Source organism: Cynoglossus semilaevis, chromosome 14 (genome assembly GCF_000523025.1).
Source record: "Cynoglossus semilaevis isolate Cse_v1.0 chromosome 14, Cse_v1.0, whole genome shotgun sequence".
NCBI classification, from domain to species: Eukaryota; Metazoa; Chordata; class Actinopteri; order Pleuronectiformes; family Cynoglossidae; genus Cynoglossus; species Cynoglossus semilaevis.
The window spans coordinates 22,460,955-22,475,739 of NC_024320.1; the positions used below are offsets into that span (position 1 = coordinate 22,460,955).

Here is a 14,785-nt window from a genome sequence, read left to right on the forward strand (position 1 = left end):
AACATTTAGTCGCAATACCCACTTGTGCCACTTGGCCATGCGGTTGTCCAGTATTCAAAAACAGTGGATTTACAGGTTTTGAGACTCAGGCTCACATATGACCAATGTAATGAAACAGTTTATCTATTAGAGACGTTAAAAACAACATGGTCAGTTCGTTCCACAAACAGCTCCAGACCTGGACTGTCTCCATCCCTGTTGTCCATGTTCCTGCGGAGAGTCCTGGTCTTGGTGGGCAGCTCCGGAGCCTGCTGGATGGATCCTAACGTTGCCTTCTTTCCCTTTTTGCCCAGCTCCTTCTCCACTTCTACAAACACAGATGAACAGCTTCAAGAACACAGGTCGCCGAGCATTCTTAGGTCTTAGAACAAAAAACTTCCACCGACCGTCGGAGATGCTGGACTCCTGGAACATGGTCTCGAAAGCCTGGTGTGTTTCAGCAAACGATGGACGTTCTAAAGGGTTCCACCTCCAACCTGCCAGGAAGAGACAAATCGTCAGGAACGTCATTTCACCAATTTAATTCAACGTAACATTTTGGATAACCTTTGACATTTCATGTTATTTTTTTTTATACCTTATGTTTTTGTGCAAGGTTTTAGTGGTTTCTGCTACAATTTTTATTTTACAAAAATTGCTACTTATTAAACAATATTTGCTATATTTAAATATATATATAGATACACACACACATATACATATACACACACATATACACATATATACATATATACACATATATACATATTTATATCTACTGTGTATACATACTGTATATACATACATACATACATATATATACATACATATGTATAAATACACACACACACACATATATATATACATACACACACATATACATATATATACATACACACACACATACATATATATACACACACATATACATATATACACACACACACACACACATATACATATATATACATACACACACACATACATATATATACACACACATATACATATATATACATACACACACACATACATATATATACACACACATATACATATATACACATATATACATATTTATACCTACTGTGTATACATATATACACACATATATACATATTTATACCTACTGTGTATACATATATACATATATACATATATACATATTCTACCACAGAAAGGTAGAGGGCGATAATCTCACTACGAGGGGTGAGAACTAAAATGAACACAACGTTCTTCTCCAACATCCCAGACGCGGAGGTTTTTAGTCCGACTCACAGGCTCTCATCAGCTCGTAGACCTTCTCGGGGCAGCCCTCTGGTCGGTCCATGCGATAGTTTTTCTCCAGCAGCTCGTAGACCAGGGACAGGTCGATGCCTGGGTAAGGGGACATGCCGTAGGTGGCGATCTCCCACAGTAGGACCCCAAACGCTGTGGAGGGAAGAAAAACAACAGATAATTACTTTGTTTGAGGGTTTTTTTTTTTGTGTGTGTTTTTTTTGTTAAAAATATTAATAGTGGAAAACAGACCTGGTAGGTGGCGCTAATGCAACCAAAAAAAAAGTTATGTTGCAATTAGTGGAGTCAGTGGGGGGAATCAGAAGCTACTTTTATTACTAATTTTCAAAGTTGAATAGTAAGATACTAATAATGATAATTAAAATGTTGAAAGAAAATTTATTTTTAATTTATTTTTATTCTCTGCCTCAAAATGCATCCGGACCTACCCCAGACATCGGACTTAATGGAGAACTTGTTGTAGGCCAGACTCTCTGGTGCGGTCCACTTGATGGGGAACTTGGCTCCAGCGTGAGCTGTGTAGGTGTCTCCTGTCATTAACCTGCTCAGACCGAAGTCTGCAACCTTCACCAGGTGGTTCTCCCCCACCAGGCAGTTCCGAGCTGCCAAGTCCCTGCAGGAGAGAGAGAGGGTAAATAAATAAATGAAGAGAGGGAAGAGGAAGGAATCCTGACTCTGCACAAACAGAAACCAGTTCAGTATCTGTATCTGAGAGAGTCCAGCCGTAACCAAAGACGAGAACAAAGACGAGGAACAGGAGAGAGTCGGGACGTGGGTCAACATTGATTTTAGTTCTGTGTTTGTTTGGAGTGGAGCGGAGACACAAGCCGAGTCTTGTCAGCTTCGAACATTGAATATTCAGCATTGGCAAATATGAAAAGGACCTTGTTGAACATGCCAGAACAAACGAGCAGCTCCTCTGAGATAACACTCCTCCTGCAGAAACAGTCGGAGGCCTTACAGCAGCTCTGACTGTAACCTCCACACGGTCCATGTAAAAAAAAAAAAAGTGTCTCCAAAGTTAATAGTGAGTACTTTCCCCCCCCACACACACACACCTGTGTATGAAGTTTTTTTTCTCCAGGTACTCCATGGCGGAGGAAATCTGCGTGGCCATGTGGAGTAGCACCACGGCGTTCACCTCCTCCCTGTTGCACTCCCTCAGGTAGTCCAGCAGGTTCCCGTGGGTCATGAATTCTGTGATGATGTAGAACGGTGGCTCCCGCGTGCACACACCTGACAAATGGACGACAATTGTTAAAACAAAAACATCCTTCTTTAAGTAATTGTCTGTCGGAGGTGATGATATGAAAAGAACTGATATTCAGATGTAGAAAAAAATGTTAGAAATGTAAAAAAAAATAATTTTCAGTGGCGTGTGGAAACAATATTTTTTTTGATTTATGCTAAATGATGACATTGTAGTTTGATTAATATAAAGGTTACTATATAATATATAAATATTGTGTGCGTATATATATATATACACAAACATATACACAAATATATATATACACACATATATACATACATATATACACACATATATACATACATTTATATATAAACACATATATACATATATACACATATATACATATATATATACATATATACACATATATACATATATATATACATATATACACATATATACATATATACACATATATATACATATATATTCTGTGATGATTATTTTAGATATTGAGATATTAGCCCTTAGCAAACAATTTAATATATTTATAAAAACTATCAGATGTTTAAAGAAGTTCTTGACATGTTAACTTTGATGCAATAAAATAAAAAATAAAAATCCCAGGAAGCACAGAGGAACGTGTCCTATTACAAGACTCAACAACATTTTGAGAAACTACATTTAGGAACTTTTTTTTTTTTAAAGGGCAACTTAAACTAACTCTCATTTAATGACACGTTTAATAATGTTTTTTTTAAAACATAAATTGTGTTTTAAAGATATAACTGTTTTTGTGAACATACCTAATAACTGCACCAGGTTGGGGTGTTTGATCTCTTTCATGACAGCGGCCTCTTTCAGAAACTCTTCCACCTCCATCGTATCTTCCTACAAACAAGCAGCGGCGAGGGACTCGGTTGCAGTTACATTTGTATAACACCAGATGGCAGTATCATTTAGGCATATACAATACAAACAGACGAGACACGTTTCAACGAATGAGTAACTGTTGACTTTTGTCTTCTAACCTTTAGCGTCTTGACGGCCACAGTCAGGTTGTACTTCTTCCACACCCCCTCGTACACCTCCCCGTACTGCCCCCCTCCCAGCTTGTGTTTCATGGTAATGTCAGTGCGCTCCATCTCCCACTTGTCGTAGTTGGGCGAAACTCCGTAGATCGTGGGCTTGTTCCGCTTCGGAGCCGGGTAGTGCAGCGTGGTGATGAGGCCGTCGGCCACCGTGGAGTGGTGGTGCACCAGCTCCGCCAGTGTGTTGAAGCGACTTTCAGAGGAGACGTACAGCTAAAGGAGGAAAATAAATAAATAAATTAAAATCTAATAATATTTAGGGATGGAGATATATGGTCGATAGTTTTAGCGTTACGGTAAGCTAACGAAAAAAATACCGGAAGTGGTTGGCTTCTAAAGTCTATCCTTCTGATTATTAGTTCCTGGGAAATAAAAATGTTTCTTTCTTTTCTATCAGATCAATATGTACGAGGGTGAGACCAAAGCTGTTCAAATAAAAAAATTAATAATAATTCTTTATGAAAATATAGCTATTTCTCTCCATCATCTATGTCTGAACAAAGTCAAGGCCCGGGGGCCAAATGTGGCACGCCAATTTATTTTGTATGGTCCATGGTAGCTTTAAAAACATTTGATAAAATCCTTGAGTTTCTTAACCTGATACATTTTTTTGTTGTTGTTACACGGAGCAATGAACAATATTTGTAACTTGGTTAAATATAATAATCAACTGCAGAAACATTTATTAATTATTAATTATTAATGTTATGGAGCAGTTACATCTATACAGTCTACTGTTTACAACCGGCCCTTCTGACATCTATACAGTCTACTGTTTACAACCAGCCCTTCTGTACCTGTAATACCAATGTGCCCCCCCCCCCACGGTGAAAATGAATTTGACACCCCTGCTCTATAGGACGAGAGACCTGTCCTGACATGTCTCTCTCTCTCTAGCAATTAAAATCAGACTCTTTCCAGACGTCCTCCGTCTCAGAACAGATGTTTCTTGACTATATAACATTAGAACAATTCCATTTAGAAGGAAAACAAACATAAAGCACAACAACCACAGGAAGTGAGCGTCTGCTGAAAACTGCTGTCTCGTCGTCACACTCCTGTCAACCGTCTCTGGTCGTGATCACGGTCTTATTTTTATTCAAATCGACTGAAGTTTGTTTTTTGTTTTTTTCAAACTGACATTTCGTTTTATTGAAGCCGACGGTAAACCCTACGATCGACACCCAGGAACGGTTAGGAGTTTGTTTTGAAGTGTAACTGAGGTTATGAAGTTTGACAGCTCGGTTCGTGCGGAGCGCACATGAACTTGTGAACCGCCATTTCCAGAAAAGTACGTACGCGTCCTTTAAAAAAAAAAATGCAATAAAAAATGAAAACTGCAATTTGGAAAGGGATCTAAAAGACTTATTTGTCTGGGAGAAGGAAAAAAAAAGGGAGAGAAAGACTTTAAGAGTGTTTTTCACAACCAACTGAATTTCTTCTGGCTCTGACGACGAGTCTGTGTTCCTGCTGTTAAAGAACAGGTCACAAAAGTGAGGTTTGACGTTTGCGCTGCTCCGCGAGCAAAGTGGCTCGATGTATTACCTCCAGGCGTGTGGGGGGAAATAAAAAAGCACAACCCAGTGAGGCCTGAGTGGGTTTTAATGGAGCGCTGGCTCTGCTCCCGGATTAAAGCACGAGAAAACGGTCTTCCAAATAAACCCTGGTGGTGAGAGCGGCGGCTCCGGTGTGAAGGGCAGCTGTTTCTGAGGTGAAGTGAGGAGAAGTCCCTCATTCCAGACTCTTGAAGTGGACTTCAGTGGAAGAATTAAAAAAAAAAAAACAACAAAACAATATGTGTCTAGGAATCCAGTCTGTGTGTGTGTGTGTGTGTGTGTGTGCACTTGGCTGCATCTGTCAGTGCTACTGCGTGTCTCAGCCTGGGCGTCAGTGTGTGTGTGTGTGTGTGTGTGTCTGGCCGGGCCTCGTGTCTGCTGGGCAGTGTGAGCAGCAGAGTGCTGCATTCTTGTCATAGCTAGTGTTTCCCAGAGCGAGTTCCTCCTCACTGCATCACAGACGGCTGGGTGACCCAACCCTGGGAGCAGCGGCTCAACTGATTCAGGGTGACCCAACCCTGGGAGCAGCGGCTAGACTGATTCAGCAATATATATATATATGTGTGTGTGTGTGTGTAAAGGGGTTCCTCGTACTGTACAGCCTTCAGTAATGAACAGTATAATGACCAGAGGAGTAACATGGGGCTGAACAGAAGGGAACTACGATTAAGTTTGGTTCATCTCCATAAATACTCACATCTAAGACTGTCATCTCTCAGCGTCAAGATAGAGGTGGATTATTATTATTATTATTATTGCTATTATAACTGATTGATCTCAATCAATTTAGTCGGTTCCATAGTGTAGCGGTTAGCACGCCTGCCTCGGTTAGCAGAACGCAGAGAGTGCCGGGTTAGATTCTCAAAGAAACCATGCGCTTGGCGCCTGCTAGGGGGCGACCTGCTAACAACAGATCTGCATGATCGGTTTTGATCATGATATATCGTTGACTGATCGACTAAATCGTCATTTCTAAATATGACCAAACACTCTCTTCTGTAGATGTCTGCGTGTCTTTCACCTGGTTTTTACTTGTGTCTAATCAAATTATTTTTTATTATTAATTATGAATACAGAAACATTTCAAGAAAAAAAAAGAAAATATATAAGAGATAATACAGAAACATTTCAAGAAAAAAAAATATATAGCAGAACTATAACTATAAAGTTGTAGCTTCATGGAGTTGGCTGACTTTGGTCATAACTGTGCTTCATGACGTTGGCGTGCAAATCGCGCGAGAGTTCTCGTCTGCGTTCTCGACAATATAAATCAGTCTACAGTTCCTCACCATCCATCCAACCGTTGGTTCAGTCGGTTGGGCCTGAGATGGTATTTGAAATGACATGTACAGTAGGAGGCACGAACGTTGGAATTATTTTTGACTACATCTCTCATCATTCTGCACTTTTTAAAATGTTTTACCTGATTAATTTCACAAATATCAATCTCGCCCGCCCTGCTAAAAAAAAATAAAAAATTCACACCATACCTTGCCGTCAGACGCAGTGTTAATCCTGTAATGGTAGACTCGGCCCTCGTATCGCAGAGATATTGACCTCTGACCCGGGCTGCTCTCGCTCTCGCGGACCAGGAAGCTCCCGTTGATGCCGGAGCTGAGCAGGTACTCGGCAGCGTTGCGTGACACGGGGCCGTGGTACCAGCTGTGCTTCTCCAGGCTGTTGACCGGGGTGATGTAGTTGGACGGTACCCAGCCCTGGCCATTCTTGGTCTGCGCCTCGCACCACTCACCGTTGTGGTTGTAACCCAGCACGCGCAGCTTCTCACCTGGTCAGAGATGTAAAAGAAAAAAAAAATTGAAATCAACCAAAATATCCAAGTCATGTTGGGGTTCAATTCCTGTAATATTGACTTTGAAAAGAATATTCTCCACAGCTGTGACCGACGTAAATCTTTTATATTCTTTGAATCGATTAACACGTTAGAAAAACATGGTTCAAAGGCCGGACCCGGGAGTCAAATATGCAGGAATCCTGAGTCTCCAGTGTCTGTCCTTCCAGCAGAGACTGAAGAGGTCTTTTTTTGTTTGTTTGTTTGTTTCAGCGCTAATTTAGTTTCCTCAAGTCAGGAAATACATTTCTTCCTGCTGCATTTGATTTGAAAAGGAATATATGTTTAACAATAAAAACATTTGGTTTTATAGTCCACCGTAAAAAAATAACATCTATTTAAAATTCAAAACAGTGCAATGACCGGACCATAGAATGAGGTAATATGGATTCAGTCCAGATTTTCCTGTTTATTCCGGAGCCTCAGTTCTGTCCTTCCTTCCTTTGTTTGTCAGTGAGATCCATCTGTGGTATTGTTCATTCAGGGGGGAAAAAAAAAAGAAGAAAAAAAAAAACAACGACTGGGACGGAAGAGGAAAATAAAGACGTGGAGAGAAGGAGACAGACGGCAAATAAACAGATGCTCAGTAAAACAAACTCTCTCTGGGGGAACTTATTTACACCTCAATGTGAATCAGGAACACTGTTAACAGCTCTCTCTGAGTTGTACCAAAGTAAAACAATAACCAGAAAGATATATAAAAAAAATTTAAAAAAAAAACAAATCAACCATGAACCCACGTGGACCTCACACCTTTTGGTCGACTAAATCTTTAGATAAATTTGATATTATTACCAACAGCGCAGTCTGATTTCTCATTCTCAAAGGTAAGTCAAAACGTTTCAGGAAAAATTGTGGCATCAAAGAGTTCAAATTATTTTTACTCTATTTATATAAAAATCTCTAATTAAGTCTAGACACTGTTGTAGTTCATGCGTCAATCAGGAAATTCCTTCTCTGTAGAATCTAGTAGGATTTATTTTTGAGGGTTTATGAAAACTGACCAAATAAAACATCAACACTTCTTTACTTCTCCAAAAACAAAAAAACGTTTGTTTTTTTTCCTCTCACCTTTGGTGATGCTGAGTGTGTTGTCACCGCTGGCCACGAAGTCGTACAGTGCCACGAACAGGTTGTTGTCATTCTCGCTGGGTCCAGCTAACAGGTTCTCTTTGGAATTCCAGCGGGCCGCTTCGGTCAGACCCTGACCCTCAAGGTCTGGTCTCTGAAGAGCTTCTGAGGAGAAGATTTAAAAAAAAGACAGGATCACAACGTGAACATGTGCACGAGACAAAAAACACAAGTGGAAACGTGAGGACGACACATTTGAGAACACAGGCCAAGACAGAGGTGTTCAGGTTTATTTCCCATGATGCATCACTCATGCAGCTACATCAATGCTCAGCCTGTGGCCTGTGACATTAATACATTTTGTTGGATGACAAATTGTCCCACAAGTTATTGTCAATAAACAAAATATTGTCAGCATAATTTTACACCCAAATTAACCAGATTTGTATTGATACATCATAATAACATGTACGCAAGTACACCCTTTAAAATGCAATAAACCTTTATTGGTTAAAAAAAAAAGACCCTTTAAAATGCAATAAACCTTTATTTTTCATGAGAATTCTTTTTTTTTTTTAACCATTCTCAAATTTCCCATGGTGCCTGAACAACCATCGTTATATTCACGCCCCGAAAAAATACATGTCTCATGATGCAGCGAACTACAATTTCTGTGAAAATGCACAATTTTACACTGTTCCATTTGTAGTAAATGGAGGAAGTGGACTAAGGAAGTGGACTTGTGTCCGGAAGGTTGCAGGTTCGAGTCTACCAGCCACCAGGTGGCGCTGAGCATGATACAGTCCCCACACACTGCTCCTCGCGCCCTGCTCGCTCACAGAGCTGCCCCCTCCTCACTAAGGTGTTGGGCTAACGCCTCTAATTCTGCTGTGCCACCATCTTATCATCCATGTACTGAAGCGTTCATGAAGTACAGATGAAGTAATGGATTTATTGATCATCGTCCCCGGCCCTAAGGAGGCCTCTCCATGTGTCATTCAAATTCTTTCTTCCCCTCTGAGGATCACATCATCAGCCGTGATCCCACCGTGGAATCAGTGCATTAAACCTCATCGTGGGATGCGTACCCACAACCCCTGGTGTCTCTTGGGAGTTCATTTCCTGGATTATCCTGCGTTAGCTTGTATCGTAGAGTGGCCACAGATCAGAGCCTGAGAACGTGCCTTAGCATGTGACCGTAAACTGTGGTTGCAAGATGAAAAAAAAAAAAAAAATCCTGTGCGTTTCAGAGCGTCTTAGCGTATACTTGTGTAAATTACACACGGCTGCAGTGGAAACATAAAAATGCCAGAAGTGAAAACAATGAGGGGAGAAAAAGGTGAAGGAGAGCGAAGTGAGGAGCGACCTTCTCACTGCCGAGTCTGGACACGTGGCCCGCACAGCTGTTGCATCGCACAAACAGAATCGTACATTTCAAAGTCCCACAGTGACCAGAAAAAGACAAATGGAAATCAGTGAAGCTCGGAGCTCGACGTCTCCGAGTCTCAAAAGCAAGTGAGCAAAACTTCAACGCTCCGACGAAGGAATAACTCAGCCTGGAACAATGGGGAGATAATTTAAAGGTCCAAAGGACAGAGTGTGATTTTTTTTTTTTTTTACTGCGAGACAGCTAAGGCCAGTCAAGGATAAACATGTCCACAGAGACAAATTGTGAAAGACTAGTTTATGTAACCCTGTGACTTCTTGAACTTGTTTTCTTCTCCGGAGGATACTTGGAAATTTACTGGCCACACCAACTAAAGGCTAACTATGAGTTTAGGAAAGTAAAGAACTTAGCAACTAAATTTTAAACATTATCTTCTAACTAGAGATGTCCGATAATATTAGCCGTTGTTAGCTTAATTATGTAATATCTGTAAGGATGTTATCTGTTATCGGTTTTTCCTCTGATAACAAAAATCCGATAACACAATGTCTGGGTTTAACCCAAACGGCTGCATATATCGGTATCGGTGGCTATCGGAATCGTGAATTTAGTTTTTGACCAATATCGGCGTATCGGATATCGGCAAAAGGTTAATATCAGACATCCCTACTTCTAACACATTTGTGCCCTAAATTAGTTATAAACAGACACCGTTGCTATATTTTCACTAACATTAGCACCTCGATGCTAACGTCTGGGCTAACATCAGGTGAGTTCATGTGTTTTTCCAAGCACAGATTTTTCAGTTGAAGAATTGTTGATAAATCAATGACAGGACTTAAGACCAGAACTTAGGCCCACGTCCAGTCACACCGTTGACAAGGTGCAGGCGCCCCTGGTGTTGGTGGACATTCAAACACGACTTCAACACAGCCAGGCTATCGGAGCTGAGCTGTGCTAACAGAGTGAGACGAATCTGGACTCTATGACAGCGTCCTTTATCTTATTTATATAGATTCAATAACAAAATAAAGGGCTGCCATAAATGGCATGGAAAATATCAATGGTATTTGAATTAAAAACATTAATAAAAAGGGCAGTCAAACTCATGTTCACCAGGGGGGGGCACATCACCAGTACAATCCCCTTAAAGGACAGGTTGGACCTGTAAGACTGTAAAGCTGTTACTACTCCATAATTATTAATTAATACATGTTTCTGAAATTAATTATTATTAATTCAAATTACAAATATTGTATCTGGCTCTGTTTAATAAAAAAATTGCATTTATCAAGTTAAAAAAAATAGCAGCTCGAATTTTATTTTAGGCAATTAAACACTGTTTAAGCTCCCGCGGGCCACACAGTATGACTTGGTGGGCCACATTTGGCCCGTGAGCCTTGAATTTGACACATAAGGTAAAAAAAAAGTAGGTAAAAACAGAGTAATGCAAATCTGAAAAAATATTTAAAAAAATATTGTTTAAATCTTAAGGTTTATGTAAAAGGACATTTTCACTTTTTAAAAAAAAAGGCGTTCAGTTATTTTATTTCATTGTCTGGCTCAGGATCATAGATATTTAAAGTCAAGCAGTGACTTCTGCCACGCTGCCAAGCCAAATTTCTTAAAAGGTAAGAAGATCCTTTTTCACCATATGAAGTCATAGAAACACAGTCCAACTCTGCAAACACAGTTTCAACAAACTGCACAGGATCTCAGCGTGAGCCGACACCTGTTGATCAGTGACTTAAAAAAACAGCGCCATCTGCTGACTACACAAAATGACAGCAAATTCTAAGTAAGGTTATAAAATTATGCAAATATGAATAGAAGGCACATGAAAAGCACAGCCTCGTTTCTTACATAAAGAAGACAAAGATCTGAACGCAAGCTAGCAGGCGTACCACATGGCCGTGCTCAGGCCTGGTCATAAAGTGTGTGGGCTGTGCGCATCTGAGCGGCCCACGTCACACCTGTCCACTTAACGGGCCGCAAATACCACAGCTCTTTGTGAGAGGGTGACAGCACACTGACACATGGACCGGAAACTCAAAGACTCGACAAATCAGGAGCGCAAAAAGGCATGTGCAGCGGGGAGGTAGGTGTGAAAAAAGGAGGGAGACTTTAATTCTCCAGCCCTGCAGTGGGAGAAATTAGACCATATCTTGGCCACGTTACTGAGATGACACTCAGGGTGATTAAGTATGTGTGGAACGTGTGCAACATCCATAACTGTGACTGCACCCACACTCGCTCAACGCTGACGCAAGACAGACATTTCTTTAGAAACCAGACAACTTGGAAAAAAAAACAAAACAAAAACATTACGCCTGGATTCACTTCGACCCGGTGCTCTCGACCGGAGAGCGCCGCTAGAATCGCTTCCAAGCCTCTTAAATGAGCTGAATCACACCTTGGATGAGAAGCTAACGTGCTAACCTTTTTTAACGACAGAAATCTGAAAATTATGCAATGAAATCTATTAATGGACCCACCAAGTATCCAACCTTTAAAAAGGCGGCAAAGGAAAAAAACCCGTTCTTGCATATTTGTGTTTCATCACCTCTGGTGATGTTGGGGAAGTCTGGTACGGATTACTTGATACTGATGTTTGTGTGGTAGATATTACTTCACGCACAGATACTGGGGTTTTTAACCTTGTTTGTGACCAAGGACATTTTCCACGGACCACCTTAACAACAGAAATACAGGTGACTAAACTAAAAGCTATACCAATAAACGCAGGACTACTAACATCTCTACTCTTGCCAATGGACGCCATTGGAATAATATTGATCACATTTTAGTTTTTAATTGAAAATTACAAGTCTTTTGATGTGGACTTACTCAAAAAACATTTTCATGGTTTCTAGCTAGCTGGCTAATAGAGCTAGAGTCTGCGAGGGAACATACCACAGTTTTCATCAGCCCAGAGTAGACGTGGGTACAAGTACTGGGCACCAGAATATATAGATTTTTTTTTTTGGAACAAAGGATACTTATCTGCAGGTGTGCTCTTTACAATTTACAGCTTTATATCGCCGTCACAAACTCTTAAACGACCCCCCTCAATATAGTCTGTGGACCCCAAAGGCTCCAGGAACCCCTGGTTGAGAACTACAACACAAGATCCGTGTTGTAGTTCCAAATAAGACCTTTCCTAAAAATCAAATTAAGAATGTTCCATTTCTTTTTAGCACTTTTTTAAACGCCCTTTCTTTGAAGCTATTTCCAGCATCATACAAATGTATTTTAAATTATTTAAATTGTTTTTATTAATATAGATTTAGCTAACATTTAGCTAATCTGTTGCTATACCTTGACAGGTTTTGCAGGTCATGAGTAACGGACTAACTCTTTTTCCTGTCAACCTTTACCAAATTCTGTCACTATTTATGATCAAAATTTCCCAAAGTTTGACAAAACAATTGTGTTCTGTGTTCATCTCAAAATGTGGTCCTTATTTATACATTTCCTGGATTGACTGTCACAGATTACATGCCACTACTGCTGCCACTGGGCTGCTTTATTTAGGACTTTATTTAATACTTTATCTCATTTAACAGTAATGCACACACTTAGGCAACAAGGTTGACAAAATAATTATTCATCATTCAGTTTAATCAATTCCAACAGGAACTGTTAGGTGTATTTAACCATTACTGTTGCACAGCTGTCCCTGATATAAATAAACCTCAGTTCAATTGAATTATTGTGTTGATTGTGTGTAGACTTTGTGCTTTGGACTTTTTTTTTGTTGTCTTTCAAAAACATTGGCAAATCAATTATCATGATCATGTGTGACCAAAACAACCAACACACGACACAAGAATGTAAATAAACACGGACTAATGATCATGCTAGAGGCACTAAGACACGGCAGAATACTTTAAAAAAAACGGGGGTGGGGGGCGGGGGGTTTGCACTCAGACTGCGATCAGATCCCCCTCTTCTCACAAACAAGAGTTAAGTGGGACACAGCCAGGAGTCAGATTTCCTTGTATTCTCTTCTCCGTCTCCTTTTCCACTTCTTTCCTCTGCAGCTAGCCAGTGTGTCTGGCCTCCCTTTACCCTCCTCTCTCTCTCTCTCTATCTCTCTCTCTCTGCTCACTCACCGCTCTCCCCTCCCCACTCCACATTTTCCACCGTCCAGAAATCATTGTTTAAACTCTACTTGATAGCTCGCCTTTTCACCCTTCTCTCCCCTGTTTCTCTATCTCCCCCGCTCTCTGTTTTCCTTCCCCACGTCGAAACGTCCGACTTCTCTTCACATCATGTCCCAGAAGAAAACATTTAATATCGAAGCAAAAGGCAGCGAAACTGAGCCATCATCACAGAGGATTCTTACCTTCCAAGTAACAGCTGGAGGAGGATGAGAGGCCTTTCTTAGATTTACACCCCACCAATTTTAGGCATATCTCCAACATTTTCATTTGTTTTCTTTCCCTTCCCGCTTGAAAAAAACTGCTCTCCTCGTTCTTTTAAAACCAGGCTTCGCTTTAATCTTGTCCACTCCGCATGTGTGCAAGTGAAGAAAAACTCAATCGTAAAGACAAAAAAAAAAAGGTGAAAAATCGAAGGAGAAAAAAAAAAAAAAAAAAAAAGAGGTGAAAAATCGAAGGAGAAAAAAAATCTTCTTCTTCTGAGTCAAGATGATGAAACATAAAAAAAAGATTTTTCTCTGTTGTTCAAGCTTTTGGTAAAAATCCTCTTCTTTAGTTTTTTTACGCGCTCTATCGTCCGGCAAAGTCTATCAACTTTCTCTTCTGAGCGTCTCCATGTTTTTTCCCCCCTCTTTTGGCTTTTGGGTTGTTTTTTTTGTTTTTTTTTTGGATAGGTTAGCTCCGCATTTTTAACAAAAGCACAAAAACAGTCCAAAGTGTCCAAAGTCTGTCCAGAAAACAGCCAGGCCGATGGGAGCGTCAGTTCAGTGGGCGGCGGGGCAGTCTGACTGGTGCCATTCCTCGCTCCTGTCCACTGTTGGAGTGTGTATCTGAGGCACAGGGACTACTCGTGCTGCAGCTGCCAACAAAGGGCCTCTTTCAGGCTCAGCCTGCTGCACTCAATGACATCAGCTGAGCCGTCCCACCTCCAGCAGCAAACACACAATGAGAGGGAGAGACCGCTACCACACACACACACACACACTAAAAGTATGCAACCACCACGGCTACAGATAAGCTTCTAAACTGTTGTATAATAAAAAGCTCCATTAGTCGTTTTTTAAACTGAGATTAAAGTATGGATTAACTCCTTGAATCCTTGATTTTGGACCCTGCGTTAAACAGTCATGAGATGATCACAAGAAGCTCCACCTCCAACTTCTTTAACCCACCTTCCCCCTCTGACTGTCTTCCC

General features: G+C 40.6%; 1 protein-coding gene and 1 long non-coding RNA gene across 3 annotated transcripts in view; one reads left to right on the plus strand and one right to left on the minus strand.

Annotated features, from left to right (window-relative positions):
* The window catches only part of abl1 (c-abl oncogene 1, non-receptor tyrosine kinase), a 34,374-nt gene that overhangs the window by 4,379 nt on the left and 15,210 nt on the right, over positions 1-14,785 (minus strand). Inside the window, exons 1-10 of one of the 2 annotated variants that reach the window (XM_008325915.3) lie at positions 13,776-14,016; positions 8,041-8,205; positions 6,611-6,906; positions 3,505-3,777; positions 3,280-3,364; positions 2,337-2,514; positions 1,707-1,891; positions 1,258-1,410; positions 387-476; positions 179-307 (exon numbers count right to left, since the gene is read on the minus strand). In XM_008325915.3, the coding sequence (XP_008324137.1) occupies positions 179-307; positions 387-476; positions 1,258-1,410; positions 1,707-1,891; positions 2,337-2,514; positions 3,280-3,364; positions 3,505-3,777; positions 6,611-6,906; positions 8,041-8,205; positions 13,776-13,860 (1,639 nt within the window). In that variant the 5' untranslated portion in view covers positions 13,861-14,016. Of the gene's footprint in view, positions 1-178; positions 308-386; positions 477-1,257; positions 1,411-1,706; positions 1,892-2,336; positions 2,515-3,279; positions 3,365-3,504; positions 3,778-6,610; positions 6,907-8,040; positions 8,206-13,775; positions 14,017-14,785 lie in introns of those variants that run through there. The other variant, XM_008325914.3, reaches the window with a different exon arrangement.
* Positions 13,877-14,175, plus strand: LOC112488009 (uncharacterized). Its single transcript, XR_003051668.1, has 2 exons — positions 13,877-13,993; positions 14,033-14,175. It is a non-coding gene; the product is annotated as an uncharacterized LOC112488009 (long non-coding RNA).